Source organism: Engystomops pustulosus, chromosome 10 (assembly GCF_040894005.1).
Source record: "Engystomops pustulosus chromosome 10, aEngPut4.maternal, whole genome shotgun sequence".
In the NCBI taxonomy this organism is placed as follows: domain Eukaryota; kingdom Metazoa; phylum Chordata; class Amphibia; order Anura; family Leptodactylidae; genus Engystomops; species Engystomops pustulosus.
Window position 1 is genome coordinate 44,145,200 of NC_092420.1, and position 16,702 is coordinate 44,161,901.

General features: G+C 40.1%; 1 protein-coding gene across 2 annotated transcripts in view; it reads right to left on the reverse strand.

Annotated features, from left to right (window-relative positions):
- Positions 1 to 688: 688 nt before the first annotated feature.
- ATF6 (activating transcription factor 6) overlaps positions 689 to 16,702 on the reverse strand; it is a 274,539-nt gene continuing 258,525 nt past the window's right edge. For both annotated transcript variants that reach the window (XM_072128529.1, XM_072128530.1), the window contains 2 exons: positions 12,502 to 12,586; positions 689 to 2,634 (listed from right to left, as the gene is read on the reverse strand). In XM_072128529.1, coding sequence (XP_071984630.1) covers positions 2,426 to 2,634; positions 12,502 to 12,586 — 294 coding nt within the window. In that variant the 3' untranslated portion in view covers positions 689 to 2,425. The remainder of the gene's footprint in view (positions 2,635 to 12,501; positions 12,587 to 16,702) is intronic.

Consider the following 16,702-nt stretch of genomic DNA (forward strand, 5'->3'; position numbering starts at 1 on the left):
TATTAACACAAACTACTGGGAAAACCTATAGCCTAATATATAGCCTGCAGCCACTGCCCCCCCCCAGTAGATAGCCAGCAGCCCCTGCCCCCCCAGTAGATAGCCAGCAGCCCCTGCCCCCCAAGTAGATAGCCAGCAGCCCCTGCCCCCCCAAGTAGATAGCCAGCAGCCCCTGCCCCCCCAAGTAGATAGCCAGCAGCCCCTGCCCCCCCAAGTAGATAGCCAGCAGCCCCTGCCCCCACAAGTAGATAGCCAGCAGCCCCTGCCCCCCCCCCACTAGAGAGCCAGCAGCCCCTGCCCCCCCCAAGTAGATAGCCAGCAGCCCCTGCCCCCCCCAAGTAGATAGCCAGCAGCCCCTGCCCCCCCCCAAGTAGATAGCCAGCAGCCCCTGCCCCCCCAAGTAGATAGCCAGCAGCCCCTGCCCCCCCAAGTAGATAGCCAGCAGCCCCTGTCCCCCCAAGTAGATAGCCAGCAGCCCCTGCCCCCCCAAGTAGATAGCCAGCAGCCCCTGCCCCCCCAAGTAGATAGCCAGCAGCCCCTGCCCCCCCAAGTAGATAGCCAGCAGCCCCTGCCCCCCCCCCACTAGAGAGCCAGCAGCCCCTGCCCCCGCAGTAGATAGCCAGCAGCCCCTGCCCTCCCAGGAAATAGCCAGCAGACCCTGCCCCCCCAGGAGAAAGCCAGCAGCCCCTGCCCCCAGTATACAGCCTGAAGCCCCTGCCCCCAGTATACAGCCTGAAGCCCCTCCCCTATTAATGCCCAGCCTATAAGAAAAAAATAAAATGTGTACCCACCTTCCGATGCCCCCTTAGGGTCCTTTTCTTTCCTTTGATGCTTCGGCTCCGTGTCCCCCGCACAGTGCCATCGCTTGCGTCATGATGTCAGCTGCTTGCTGACATCATAGTGTGTTCCCATAGGGATGCACACACTATAAAGTCAGAAAGCAGCCGACGTCATCACGAGAGTAAGGTACTGCTGGGAGACACAGATCATCAATTAAAAATAACGAGGCACTGCCGGGGGGTGTCCGGAGGTGGGTACAAATTTAGTTTTTTTAATAGACTCTACTATAAACCGAGTTAGGTTTTTTCATCACATCTTTTTGCTTATACTTGATTGTATATGGTACATTTAATGTTCCTATGTAGCAATAGGTGGGCCCCCAAAATCAATTTCACTGGTGGGCCCTTGGTCCACCAGTTTGACCCAGAGTACATCAGTATGAAATAGGCCTGACAATGTCTTAATTTACAACATGGTTACATAATTACAGATGTAGCACAGGTCACCTTGAATCACATCAGAAAGCAAAAGCCATGGAAACATTATGTTAAAGTTGGTTGGTTTCAATTTGTTTATCTAATCTGAAGGGGTTTTTATATTTATAATAATGGTTCGGTGTGGTCTGCTCAACCCACAACATTAGAGTATACCAAGAAAACATTGCTTTATTATCTGTTTAAGTGTCCGAGCCATGCAGTTGCGGCTTAGCTCACCCTCTAGTAAATTAGCTACATTTAAAACAGAAAAGATCCTTCACCTAACGCTGCATTCACACATCAGTCACGCTGAAGAGGAAAGGTGAGTGCTGCTCTCTCTCACTTTCCATAGAAAATAGAAAATGGAGCACGTATCTTTTTAGCAGCCCAGGCTCAGAACAGTGAGCACTTGTTGCACTCACTGTACTGAGCCCGGGCACAATAGACGGACGTCTATTCACATTTGAGTGAATGCAGCCTAATACACAGGTTATCTTAAAATCAATATATACTAATACAGTTTTTTCCATACACATACTATCCTATATAAACTGATAAAGTGCAAGAACAGAAACAGCAGGATACACAGCCATATACAATAATATACAGGAGAAGGCAGCAAAACGTGTTTGTCAGGTTATACAATGATATTCACTATGAAGACCAAGTCATCTCCAAAAACTTGACACGTTAACAAGTCCTGTACAGTATTTAAAAATCCACACTATAAAATGTTCACTTTGAAAAGGGAAGATACATTTTAGGATAACCAATTGTTCAATGGACATAATATACCAACGCCATTTAAAAATGTAATTTTTGTTTAATTGCCTGCAAGTAAGAGATATGAAAAAAATTTTCAGACCATTAAAAAAAAAGAAAACAAATTTTTCATTAAAATTTTTTTGAAATGTTGTTTGCATTATGTTGCGTGATGTAAATGATGAACTATTATTGTTGTCATGTGTGAACCATAATGTTGTCCAAAGATGTGGCTTTATAATTTCTGTTGTCTTTCATACATACGATACTTGTAGGGATGAGAAATAAGTTATTGCCAACATATCGAAAAAGATAAAATACTGTCCACATATCCATTACCTCCGTCTTGCACCTTCTACTTAATGAGGAGATTCTTCATCTAGGAACATGAGAGTCATTTTATTTCCTTAGAGCGAGGACTCAGAGATGGTGCTTACCACATTGGCAGGCTCAGAGCCTGCAGGGGCAGAATTGTAATAAGAACTGGTCTGGTTCTCTTGATGCTCTCTAAGGAATGGAGGGATAGTTGCAGACTTTACATGCAGTATTCGAGTGTCCAGAACTTCACAGTCTATTTGCATCATGATTTCATATTCCTGCTGATTGATAACACTGTCTAAAAAGGGATACAAAAATATAAAAAATGGCAGGATGGGTAATACAGGCATGTTATTTGGAGAGATGGTTATGGGTATTCATGCTATTAGGCAGTGAGTGATGAGCAATATGTAGCTTTTTGGCTTGAAACTTTACAAATAAAGACAGTATAGTCAACCCTGCAACAGTATGTATCAATTGTCATTTATATTGTGTTATTTTGATGAAGCACAAATAAAAGTAAAAAGTTTTATTTACTTTACTGCATTGTTTCTGTATTCAGAAATTATTTGTAAAGTGCTGTGGATTGTGCTATATAAAAATGAAGATGTACTATTTGGAGGAGGGCAACAACCCAGCAGCAGAACCGCAACCTCCGCCTTGGTGCAAGGAGGAACAGGGCACTGCCAGAGTTCTGTAAAATGACCTCCAGAAGGCCACAAATGTGCACGTGTCTGCAAAAATGGTTAGAAACAGATTCCATGATTTCATATGCATATACTATATGCTTGTGGGGTTGGCCCTGGGTTCCTCCTATTGCACAACAATTCTTGACCTCATGTGTCAGCAGTTCCTGCAAGAGGAGGCCATTTTAGCTATGGACTGGCGCGCACATTCCGAAGATCTGAATCCTATTGAGCACATCTAATACATCATGTCTCGCTCTATCCACCAATGTCACATTGAGACCCCTCCATACCCCGTATCATTTTTGTGGCTCTACGTTGAACCCTCTCCAGCTCCAGGGCATCCTTTTTATGGACCACTGCCCAGAACTGGACAGCATATTCCAGGTGAGGCTGAACCAATTCCCTGTACAGTGGTAATATTACATCCCTATCCCGAGAGTCCATACCACTTTTGATACATGGCAAGATCTTGCTGGCTTTAGAGGCAGCCGATTGACACTGCATGCTGTTATTCAATTTATGATCTACTAGTACCCCCAGGTCCTTCTCAACAAGGGACTCTCCCAGATTTACTCCCCCAAGGACATATGTTGCCTTTGGATTATTAGCCCCCAGGTGCATAACATTACATTTATCCACATTAAACCTCATTTGCCAAGTGGACGACCAAACACTCAGTTTGTCCAAGTCATCCTGCAGCCTATGAACATCCTCCATAGACTGTATTACACTACACAGCTTGGTGTCATCTGCAAAAATAGACACAGTGCTATTAATTCCTACCTCTATATCATTTATATATTAAATAGTAGTGGGCCAAGCACAGAACCTTGGGATACACCACTCATAACTGGTGACCATTCCGATAAGAATCATTGACCACCACTCTCTGGATACATTCTTCAGCAAGTTTTCAATCAAATTGCAAATAAAACCTACCAAACCAATAGACCTTATTTTTACCCATCAAGCGTCTATGAGGGACAGTGTTAATGAGGGACAGTGTTAATGAGGGACAGTCCAAGAAAACAATATCCACTGCCCTCCTCCATCCAGGGATCTGCTCACCTCTTCATAGACGCAGATCAGGTTAGTTCTGGTCCAGGAGCCTTGTAGACATTGATTTTGTTGAGCCTAGAAGGGTTTTCCGGACACTGACATTTTGGACAATATCCGCATTGTTAGAAATCACAAGGTCCAACAAAGAATCACTGACCACAATTTATATTTGGAAAGTTTAAGTCTCCCATTATCACTACGGTCCCCTCCTGTGCAGCCCGCTCCATCTGTTTATATAGGTGACCCTCTATTTCCTCAGTGATGTTAGGGGGTCTATAAATTACATCAAAAATAATTTTCTCAAAGCTCTCCTGGTTTTGAATTTCAACCCACAAAGTTTCAGCCTCCTCACACGCTTCTGAGACCACTGTCTCATTCACAATCGCTTTTAAGTCTCTTCGGGCATAGAGACATACACTTCCTCCCCCGCTTTCTGCCCTTTCTTTCCGAAAGAGTGTAAAACCTTGAATATTAACACCCCAATCTTTTGATGCATCGAGCCATGTATCTGCTACACCAACAACATCTAACTGTTCCCCTAATACCAGAGCCTCAAGCTTGCCCGTTTTGCCTGCGATACTTCTGGCATTTGTGAACATACACTTTAAATTTCCACATTTATTTATCTGATTTATAGTAATTTTAATGGCACATATATCCGCACTGTTTTGTAACCTGTGGATCTCCTTATCCACTGCCTTGGTGCCCCACACACCACCCACTTCACCATCCACCAACGTAACCTGGTCCCCTCTCTGACCTGTCTACCCCTTGTGTGTCTTCCTTTTCCTCCTCCCCCGATCCTTGCTTAAATACTGCGCCACCCCTGCTAGGATCTTCTCCCCCAGCACCGCAGCCCCCACTCCATTTCGGTGCAAGTTATCTGCGGAAAACAGCTAGTACCCCAATGAAAAGTCAGCCCAGTGCTCTACGAACCCAAATTCCTCTGCTCTACATCAGGATCTGAGCCATGCATTGAACTCCCTGAGCTCCCGCTGTCTGCTCTGTGTAGCGCATGACACAGGTAGGATTTCTGAGAATGCTACCTTGGAGGTCCTTCCCTTAAGCTTTGAACCTAATTCTTTAAAACTATTCTTCAGGCTCCTCCAACTAAGATCTATTCTGTCATTGGTACCAACATGGACCAGGACAGCTGGGTTATCCCCAGTCCCTCCCAGTAATTTATCCACACTTTCCACCACATGCCGAACCCTGGCATCAGGGAGACAGCAAACCCTTCGGTTGAGGCGGTCTTGGCGACCAATTATTCTATCAGTCTTCCTGATAATAGAGTCCCCTACAACCACTAGCTGCCTTTGCTTACCTGCACACCTATGCTCTCTACTACTGGCCTTCCTTTTCTTGGACCCCTTCCTACCCCCTCTGTTTACAGTAACCCAGCTACCCTCCTGGTCCTCCTGGCTTTTTTCTCCACCCTCCACTGAGATCCCGCTTATTGCTGGCTCAGTGAGGAGCATACTCCTCTCAAGATTGTCGATTGCTCGCAGACGTGCAATATCCTCCTCCAGATCTCTAACACAAGCTTCCAGTAGAACTCCTGCTCCAGCAGTGTATACATACGGCAGAGTGTGCACTGAAGCATACCACCAATCCTGCTAGCCATATCCTAGTTAAAATGTGAGGAGTGTATAAATGAAGAGATATAAAATATATATTATATAAATATATAGTAAAGCAGAGAGCTTTAGAGTCACAGTGGGCCTCTGCCCGCCTGTAAGCAGGGCTGAACGGTAAGTTGAGTGTCCTTAAAGGGGTATTCTCATCTGGGTATTCACATCTGCCATAGTTGCATACATTTCTTCAATAAGATGTTATTAAAAAAAAATGTTCCTGTGTGACAATAATGCCTCATAAATGTAGTCATATGGTCTGCTGGAGGGATTGCACAAAGAAATGTTGAGGAGTTACAGCATATCCTACAGCCGTCCTGTGGTAATGAACGCTGAATCCAGGTGGTTAGGCAGGACTCAATAGCACATATCTGGCCATTGCTGCCTAAATGTGAGGTGGTCGTATCCAAGGAAGCCATCTCGTTTCTAAGGGACCACATGGCTACATTTATGAGAAATTATCTTCACACAGGAACATTTTTTCTTAATAACATCCAGTTGAAAAAATGTTTACATATGGCAAATTAAATTAAAATGTAAATGCCCAGATGGGAATACTCCTCTGAGTTGGGGTGCGCTTGTACTTCACAAGAGTTTGTGTGCTCCAGGGGCATTCTTATACGATGCAGTATGCACTGTTCAAGGCCTATAACAATACAAAAATTCATATTTTATAATATTACAGAAGAAAATTATATACACACTATGAATATGTTGCATCTCAAACAAACTTAATGGGGCACAATTACTTCTTCCTAAATCTGGCACCCTCTGGCTCTGACAGAGTGCACCACTCTTAACCCTTTTTGGTGCACTGTTAACATGTGGCATATGACACTTCTGTCAGACTTTGCGTGTAAAATCTGGCGCCCGGTCCGACTGAGCACTGGAAGGCCCCCTTCAGTGGAGAAATTTGTGGCGCATAATAACTAGTGCAGCCGCACCACAAAAGGGTCACATGCGTCGCAAATGTGGTGCAGGCACTTCAATACATGTGCAAGCAGTTTGCACAGAAAAGAATGTGCAAAGCCCGACAGAAAACTGGCGTGCGTCCCTTAGTAAATGTGCCCCATCGTGTCCATTTCGATAGACATTTTTATTGTACATTGGGACAGAACTTGTCCCGTGCAAACACATTATTTGTAACCCTTGAATATTACACTTTACATGTTCCTAAACACCAGCATGTGTTCATGCGTCAAGATAACGGTTTATGAATACTTGAAAAGCAACTGAGCAGCTTGGAAGCAAACCATTGTACAGAGAGCTCCAAAAGCGGATGTAGGATTGCCCAAGCATGAGCTAGCAAGGGTGATGGAGGAATTATTGATGGAGGTCTTATTGTCTAGTCCCTTGTACACATCCCATCTTTTTCTGTATTTTTTAAGTGTTTTTATTCTTTGTTGTCCTGTGAATATTTGTTTTTTGATATAAATAAATTTTGTCTTATTGTCTAGTCCCTTGTACGCATCCCATCTTTTTCTGAAGTGTTTTTGCATATTGATTTTGGGGATGCGTGGACATTGCTTACATTTTCAGTAGTGCCTGCTCCACGTGTTGCTTACACAGGAAGGGGTACAGTAGGCAACTCATGCACACAGCAGCTAAACTACCGAGGGTGGACCAAGTTGCATTTACATTTACAAATTCCCCCATTTCCCAACAGAGAAGTGTAAAAACAACAACAACAACAAAAAAAGGATGATGACAATGTGATGGACAATTGCAAGCTTTTTAAACTACTCAGGTCTCTATTCAACCACTGGATTACATGGTACAAAAAACCATTCAGCTTTTGACTATTTACCAACACGTGTTTATCTATACACACACACTTTAACCCCTTTGTGTCTAAACCATTTTAGACCTTTTGGACCTGGCCTGATTTTTAAAATTTGCCCTGTGTCATTATAGGAGGTTATAACTTTGTGACGCTTTAACATATCCAGGGGATTTTGAGACTGTTTTACCGTCACACATTGCACTTCAAAGTAATAGAAAATTTTGATGATATATTTTGTGTTTAGACATGAAAAATTTTAAATTTGGCAAAAATTTCTTAAAATTATTCATTTTTCAAAGTTCAAAATGTTCTGCTTTTCAGGCAGATAGTCATAGCACCCCAGTAACTTTATAACTAACATTTCCTGAATGTCTGCTTTATATTGGCATAGGGTTTTGTGCATCCTCTCTCTTTTCTAGGTTGTTAGGAGATTCAGAATTTTGGGTGCAATTTTTCTCATTTTTATGAAAATCGCCAAAACCCTAATTTAGAGGCACCTCCGCAGCTTTAACTGACTTTGAGAGGCCTAAACAGCAGTAAAACCCCATAAATTATGCCATTTTAGAAACTACCCCACTCAAAGTGTAAAAACAAAAATCAACTTTAAGAAGTGTGTTAACCCTTTAGATGCTTCACAGGGGTTAAAACAAAATGGAGGTGTAATTTACAAGCTGTAATTTTTTTTGACAATATATTAATTCGGGACAAAAATTAAACCGTTACAAAGTATTAAATGACAAAAAACTCCACAGAGTTTGATACCCAATTTCTCCCGAGTATGAGGATTCCCCATATGTGGTGGTGACTGCTGTAAGGGCACATGGCTGGGCATAGAAGGGAAGCTGCGCCATTCAAAGCAGATCTGCAATGTCACATTTTAAAGGCTATAAAATGTTTATTTTTTGTAATTTGGACATATGCAAGATGAGATCCACTTTTCAGGTACATAATTTACAGGAGGACTCAATAGCCAATAATCAGATTTTATTAACTCTTTCTTGGTGGTGGTTAAAAAAATTATGAATTCTTGTTTATGGTTTTCAGCATTTTTTTTTGCCGGACGTTCACCATACCATAACAATAATGTGTTATCTTCATTCTATGGGTCATCATGATTATGGCGATACCCCATTTATATGGCTTTTTCATGGTTAACTTGTTTTGCAGAATATAGAACTCATTTTGTGAGAAATTTGCTTGTTTTTGTATCGCCATATAACAATGGGCAGAACATTTATATTTTTTTGTTTACAGAGCTGTTTTAGAGCTTATTTTTTTGCGGGACAAGCTGTACTTTTTCTTGGTATCATGTAAATGTTAATTTTTGATTACTTTTTATGCGCTTTTAATGAGGTCAGATGTGAAAATGTCATAATTTTTGCACTTTTTTGTGTTTTTTTTTTACGCCCTTCACCGTACGGGTTCAGTGACAATTTTATTTTATTGTATGGGTTGTAACGGACGTTGTGATGCCCAATATGTTGTGTTTTTTTGGTGATTTTCACTTTTTTATGTTTTATTGGATTACTGCATGGGATGAGACTTCAAGGGACTTTTATTCTTTTTTAATAATTTTTTATAATTGCACTTTTTTTTTAAAACTTTTTTTTACTTTTTTATTTTGTCCCAGGGTGGGACATGAACAAGTGATCATTTGATCACTTGTTCATTGTAATATACTGCAATGCTAATCGATTGCAGCATATTACAGTCAACCTATGCATTCTGCATAGGCTGACATCAGCACTGTTAGATCGTGCTGTAAGCACGATCCTAGCAGGCTTCTACCGAAGGCAGCCCTGGGGTCCTTATTGGGCCTCAGAGTTGCCATGGCAATGATCGGCACCTCCGTGCCATGCACTGAGGGTGGCGATCGTCGCGGCGATTCACCATAGACGCTGCAGTCACAATGACCGCGGTGTCTATAGGGTTAAACATACGGGATCGCGATAGTCGCAATCCCAGCTGTTACTGCGGGATCACGCCTACTGCGTACTGCCGGGATCCCGTGGTGATCGCACAGGCTCAGCTTCTGAGCTCGGGTGATCGCCATGACGTGATACTACATCAAGGTGCGGGAACGACCCGCATCCTATGACATAGTATCACGTCAAGGTGCAGAAAGGGGTTAATATGTTTTGACTGTTACTGTTTTATAAAACTATATTTGAAGAGAATGCTGCACAATCCAAACAGTTCTGCAAAGGCTTAGCATTTGACACACTTAAGGACACAAGGCATTTACTAGCTATACGATGATGTGAAACTTGGGCCCATATTACATTAGTGGGAAAAACTATACATGGAAACTTGCCTTGAAACCAAACAATGTCCCATTGTCAGAAATACAATGTTTTATTACAGAATCCACTCAAGTAGTTCTGTTTAAGATACAACAAATTATATTATTGGCTGTAAAATGGCAGTGGGGAATTTTACTTATGACACACATTTTAGGAATGATAATTGAAATTCAGCTATAGTTTGCATAGTTCAAAAGGAAGACTAAATCAAATCCCTTCCAAGGGTCAATTTCTCAGGACTCATTTAAGAAAGTGTAGTAATCAGTCCAAGAGAAGAATGTAACTACTCTACTCCAAAGGGGTAATAATGGTAATGACTGGAAGTCAGATTTTAGACGGTCTAGAGCTGTAACAAGATGCTAACATTCCAGACAAGTTTTACACAAAACTGCAATGGTAATTCTCACAAGCTACTTCTGTTCACAATTATATTTGTTGGAGAATACTGGAGAAAATAATCAGGAATGGCAGCTACAAGCTGGTAGTCTACCCATTTCAACATTTTTAATTTATAAAAATTAGGTAATCAACTAAATTAAAATGAATGGCATTTGTTTCTGCCATGTACAAATAATCTGGAATCTAACAAATTTCCAATCAGATGCATCACCTATTTTACAGCTTTAATTACAACTTAAATAGAAGAAGAAAACACTATCCCAGACTACTTGGACACAAACATGGTTTTACTTTTATTCAAAGGACAGCAAGATCAATCAACTAAAAAGTAGAGTAGATCAGAAGTTTTTTTTTTTTTTGTAAATAGAATACAAATGTATGTAATTTATTATCCATAGAACTACAGCTGTATCTGGATTGTTAGAGAATATTTTGGAACAAATCGCTTTATGAACTAAGAAACACAACAGATAGTTTAGGGATAATACCAACATTTAAAAAAGATCTGAACCAAACATCCACAAATCATACAATTCTCTATTGCCACTAGGCTATTTTAACAAAATTAAACAAGGTTCTTGGTTACATTTTAATCAAATTGCAGAAGACCACTAGCCACTTCACCATGACCTCGTTTTAATGGTCCCATTATCAAGTATTGAATTAAATGACAACCACCATGGCTGCAACAAAGCATTTACACACATATATACACACACACACACACAAATATACACGCGCACACACACACATATATATACACATCCAATTGTCAACAAGACCAAAAAACATACAGTTCCGACATGCAAATTCAACAAGCCTAAAGAATCTATCTTGTATGTAACCTAGAGTGTGTGTGTGTGTGTATGTATGTATGTATGTGTATGTGTGTGTATATGTATGTATGTATATGTGTATGTATGTGTATGTATGTATATGTGTATGTATGTGTATGTATGTATGTATGTGTATGTATGTATATGTGTATGTATGTGTATGTATGTATATGTGTATGTATGTATGTATGTATGTATGCATGCATGCATGTATGTGTGTGTATATATATATATATTGGGGAATTGCTCTGGTAGATGCTTTGTAGCAGTGCAGGAAGCAGGGACACATGCAGAATTAAAGTCCAAAAATCAAGTGTTTATTCACACTTCCTTCACAAAACACAAATTCACCCTTGGCTTAGGCACATACAAAATACAAAAATAAACCCTGCCCGGCACACGCTCTTGGCCAGCAGAATATCAGGAGGCACTCAGTTAACTTTGCTGTGTGAACACGGTCCAGCCTTCAAGCTCTCCAGGTAGTGCCTCACCTACTACTTCTGGCCTGAAGACTAAATCAGGCTCTAACGAGGTCTGTGACCCGCACCTGTGGGCTATACAGATACCCCGGACCAAAGCCTGGATGGAGTAGGAGTCCCCCTACCAGCCTACCCCTACTCCATAATAAGCAGGCCCCGTACGGACATTACAAAGGTGTCTATGCTAGGGAGGCCAACATAGACCAAACAGACCACTCCTGCTTACCACATGTCTGCATTAACCCTTGGGTTACTGCAGAAAAATCCAGGGCTTTTACCACACACCCTTCATCTGCCTGTATGACAGATAGCATTTTTCCCAAATGACACCTCTCACTTTCTCACAATATATGTATGTATACATACATACACACACATAGATATGTGTGTGTATGTATGTATACACACACAGATATGTGTGTATGTGTACATACATATATTGTGAGAAAGTGAGAGGTGTCATTTGGGAAAAACGCTATCTGTCATACAGGCAGATGAAGGGTATCAATCAATCATTATCTCTCAATCTCTCTCTCTCTCAATCTCTATATATACACATACACACACTAGATCTGAATTAAATATTCTTATTGAATACTTTGTTCTGCACAAAATTCAATGTACTGATGACACAATCACAAAAAAACGCATCAATGGAAATCAAATATATTAACCATTGGAGACCATTGGTTTTTTCCGCTAGCTTACTTGTGTATCAAAATTACTATCACACAGTAGGAAATTAATTTATAATTAATAGTAATTTTGAGTTAATTTATACATGTTGACCCCCCCCCCCTAAAAAAAAAAAAATTGCTTTCAACATTTCTTAACTTTTGACGAGCCCTATGGTAGGACACAAAAACAAGCTACAGTCCGACACAAAAACAAGCTACAGTCCATAAACCAATAGCTATGAAAATGTACTAAAAATTCCTGGTCAAAGCCTTTTCAGGCCCCGTCTGAACATACTTGAACATACTTACCATCCACAGTTGTTGATGGCAAAATAATGGACATCTTTGGCCTGCTGGTTTTATTTCGGTTGGTAGCTGGCAATAGCAAGTGGTCCTTAAAAATAAACATCGATAAAAATAGAAACTGTTAATATTAAATAATAAAATCAATAAAAACAATGGCATAACACTTTTGTAACTTAGGTGAAAAAGATATTAAAAAATAAGAATACATACTATGCCCCCACATCACTGCTAACATATTTGCAGTATTGGTAGTTGGGCTTAGAAGGACAGAACTAATAGATGACACGAAACAACTTAAATAGCAAATGTAATGATAACTCTTTAGCTGACACTGCTTGAGGTGCCCAACCTCGTATGTTATAGCCGGACATATTATTGTACTGTGGACAAGAGTTGCCACTTTGCTGAAATTTGGTTTGTCATTTTATAATCAGCTTGAAATATCCTTTTTACACTTACACTGAGCCTCGATCATACCTCAATATGAGGCAGTGTTGTTGGCAGCAGGGCGAGCGTTAGGGGGTGGTAAACTGTGCATTTGTCCTGAAGAGGAGAATGTCTTCTTTGTACCGAATCTAGCATTGTGTTCCTAGGTGTCATAGATCCGGAGAAATTCTAGTTTTACCTGTCAGGCAAAATAACCCCCTAAACGAAATATATTTCCATAAACTGCCATTAGAGAGCATTGCATCTATCCCTTCCTTGTCCCTCTACATGCCTGTAAACCTAAGCAATGAGGTCCTAAAGCTGTATGCAAATTATCTGTGAAATGTCCAATGAGTCATTAGCATATTCAAGCTGTCCAGCTTATTCATGAGTGGGCGGCACAGCCACTCCCCCAGTGCTTGACTGACAGCCTGTATAATGGTGTGAGGCTATATAATGATGTGAGACTTCCTGGTGCTGGCGCCCCTGCAGCCTGTGTGTATAGGACAGATACAACAGCTCCAGCAGCCATGTTATAGCAGAACATGTCAGGTACTTGTGTAGCTGATGTCTGTGTCTCTTACATGTGTATAAGGAGGATGCAGAATGTCAGCAGATGCAGCACACACACTAGCAATGCTTTACTATACATTACACACAGACTTGAGCAGGGGAAGGAGAGGGGAGGGGTAACAGCCTCATTTACATAATAAAGAATAGATGATTTTATAATGATTAATGTATGAAATAACTAGATAAAGGTTGGGATGGGATCCTTGTGAGCTGCCCCAACAGGTAGTAGTGACAGGACAACTGACACAGACCTGATGACACTACTGATGGCATTTTAACAGTTAATATATCAGTTTTCCTGACCTCTAAACACAAATTGAGACTCATATAAAAGAAGAGACTCTTCTCTTTCATAGTAAAAAAAGAAGCAAGTTTCTTGGTGCCACAGAGCCAGAGATAAAGCACTCTAAAATGCCCCCCCCCCCTTTTCATTTTCTTAGCCGGCAGGCTGCATGGAGAATTTGGAGGGTACTGCACACAGGAGCTGCTGCACCTCACAGATAATGTAAGTATTGACTTTATGTTACAAGTTTTGATAAGGGATAAAATCAAGTAATGGTTATGTTTTTAACCCTCTCCTATCTACAACAATTTAAGAACATACCTGCTCTCTGATTGCCTTTTATTTCATGATTGTTTTTTGAAAAAATTGAGCGAAACTATGAACATTTGATCCTCTTCGCCTAACGTGGCTACATATTAACACCGCAACCCAAAACTTGTCCACAAAGTTATATGTAACACCAAATACACACACATGCTCCAGAATAAAGTTTTTATTTCAAACCATCCTCCATTGTTTAAACCTATGTTATGACGTTCTTACTCAAATTCTTATGAACTGCGGAGGGTTCTGTTATTGTACACATCTAAAAGTGACATCTCATTAGCTTGGTATATGGATATATAGTTATTAATTTGGGTTACCGTTGTATTAGGGAGCATACAATAATATATCTCTGTGAAGTGCAGTGAAATTTTTTATGTTTGGCACCCCCTGTGGATTTTACGTTCCTTTTGCTACATATTTTGGTGAATATACACATGTGTGGTATCTATCCTCACATCTTACCTTTTAAGGAAAGTACAGGCAGTCCCCGGGTTACGTACAAGATAGGGTTCGGAGGTTTGTTCTTAAATTGAATTTGTATGCAAGTCGAAACTGTATATTTTATAATTATAGATCCAGACAGAAAAAATTTGGGCCCCAGTGACAATTGGAGTTTTTTGCTGTAATGGGACTAAGGATTATCAATAAAGCTTCATTAAAGACACCTTACAGCTGATTATTGCAATCTGGGATACCCGACTTACAGACAACCCATAGTTACAGACAGACCCCTCTGACCTCAGGTGAGGCTTTCTGAATGCTTTAGTCCTTAAGTAGGGGACCGCCTGTATATTTTCTTTATACAAGTATTCTGGATTTGTACATATTTTAGAGGAAATTTGGGATTTTCATGCAATTTTTGCCTTTTATTGCTGTTTGCTGAAAAGTTACAGGTGGTAATGTGGTAGTGTGTAGAAATAAAATAAAATAATTCTTTTTTATATGGTGATTTCTGGGAACAAAACATTGATTTTGACAGAATAGGAGCTTTGTTATTTTGTGCGTAATATCTCAAACAAATATGGCATGGTTTTTGTTTTAGCATTTTTTGGGAGAAAAAATTCTTGTTGATGTTGTGTATTGTGGTATATCTTATTTTTAAATGCCTATTTGTGCTCTAAACCTCCGCTTTGATGTTCGTTTAATTTAAAACGTATGTTTGCGTGGTATTTTCAATGCACTTTTTTTTAAATTATTTGAGCTTGTCACAAAGTAATATGAGGTCGGTACAGGCAAATGCGATCGTCTGGTTGTCTGGTTTCAAAAAATGTATAGGGTTTAGGGGTGCCATTACTTTTTAATCTATTTTATTGCTAGGTTGTCTTAAAATTTCTAGCTGAAAAGCAGATATTTAGTTATTCAGTTTTAGTGATATTATGATGATTTATTCATGTGAAAATATGACTATGAGGTATCTCTGAACTCTACACATGTTCATCTATTACATTTGTGGAGATGTGATAGTAAATATTTTCTGTTTGGAGCACATCTTTTGCCATCAATGTCAAATTTTATGTATTATTTAATAAAATGTTACAGTTTAAATCAAAATTGCATGAAGTTGCCTATGTCTATTAACTCTTTAATACAAATTTGAAAATATGGCAAGTGTCTGCTTTTCTGAAAATTTATGGTTTGTTGGAGTTAACTATAATTCTTTTTGCTGTTGTTTCGATTTGATTTGTAAGCGTCAAAATTGTAAAAATTGTTCTGGGGCAACAAAATTTCCAGAAATGCCTAGCGGTGATAGGGTTAATACCCCTTGGTTAATTGTCCAAAGACATTGCTTATCATTTATCTCCTGTCTATATATCTATCATCTATCTGTATATTTATTTATCTCCTATAATCAGTCTATTTATATACAGGCGGTCCCCTACTTAAGAACACTCGACTTACAAACGACCCCTAGTTACAAACGGACCTCTGGATATTTGTAATTTATTCTACTTTAGTCATAGTCTACAATGATCAGCTGAAACAGTTATCACGGGTGTCTGTAATGAAGCTTTAGTGTTAATCCTGGTTCTTATGACAACCCAACATTTTTAAAATCCAATTGTCACAGAGACCAAAAAAGTTCTGGCTGGGGTTACAATGATTAAATATACAGTTCCGACTTACATACAAATTCAACCTATTTATCTATACATCTATCTATCCATCCATCCAAAGTGATGTGTTTGGAATAAATCCAATTGTTTTTTCATTCACTATATGGAGTGCTGCTGAATTCCTTGTATCTATCTATTATCTATTTATCAATCAATCTTTTCTGTCTCTACTGTATTTTTTCCCATATCTATCGATCTTATATCATATACAGGGGCGTTGCTAGGGTGGTAAAAGATCCGGGGCACGGGCCCCAATGCATGTGTATTGCACTTTCAGTAATGCCCCCTCCTGTACATAACCCCCTCACATGTGGTTGTGCCAATAACAAGGTTACTTCTGGTATATACAGCTACAGAGAACAAAGGAGAAATCCCCATCACCACATCTTATGTTCCTCATTGTCCCTACATCTTGGTTCCCTGGCAGTGTTATCCTGCTGTCGCCCCTAACAATCTCCCCAAATACTGAAAGGCTGTGCTC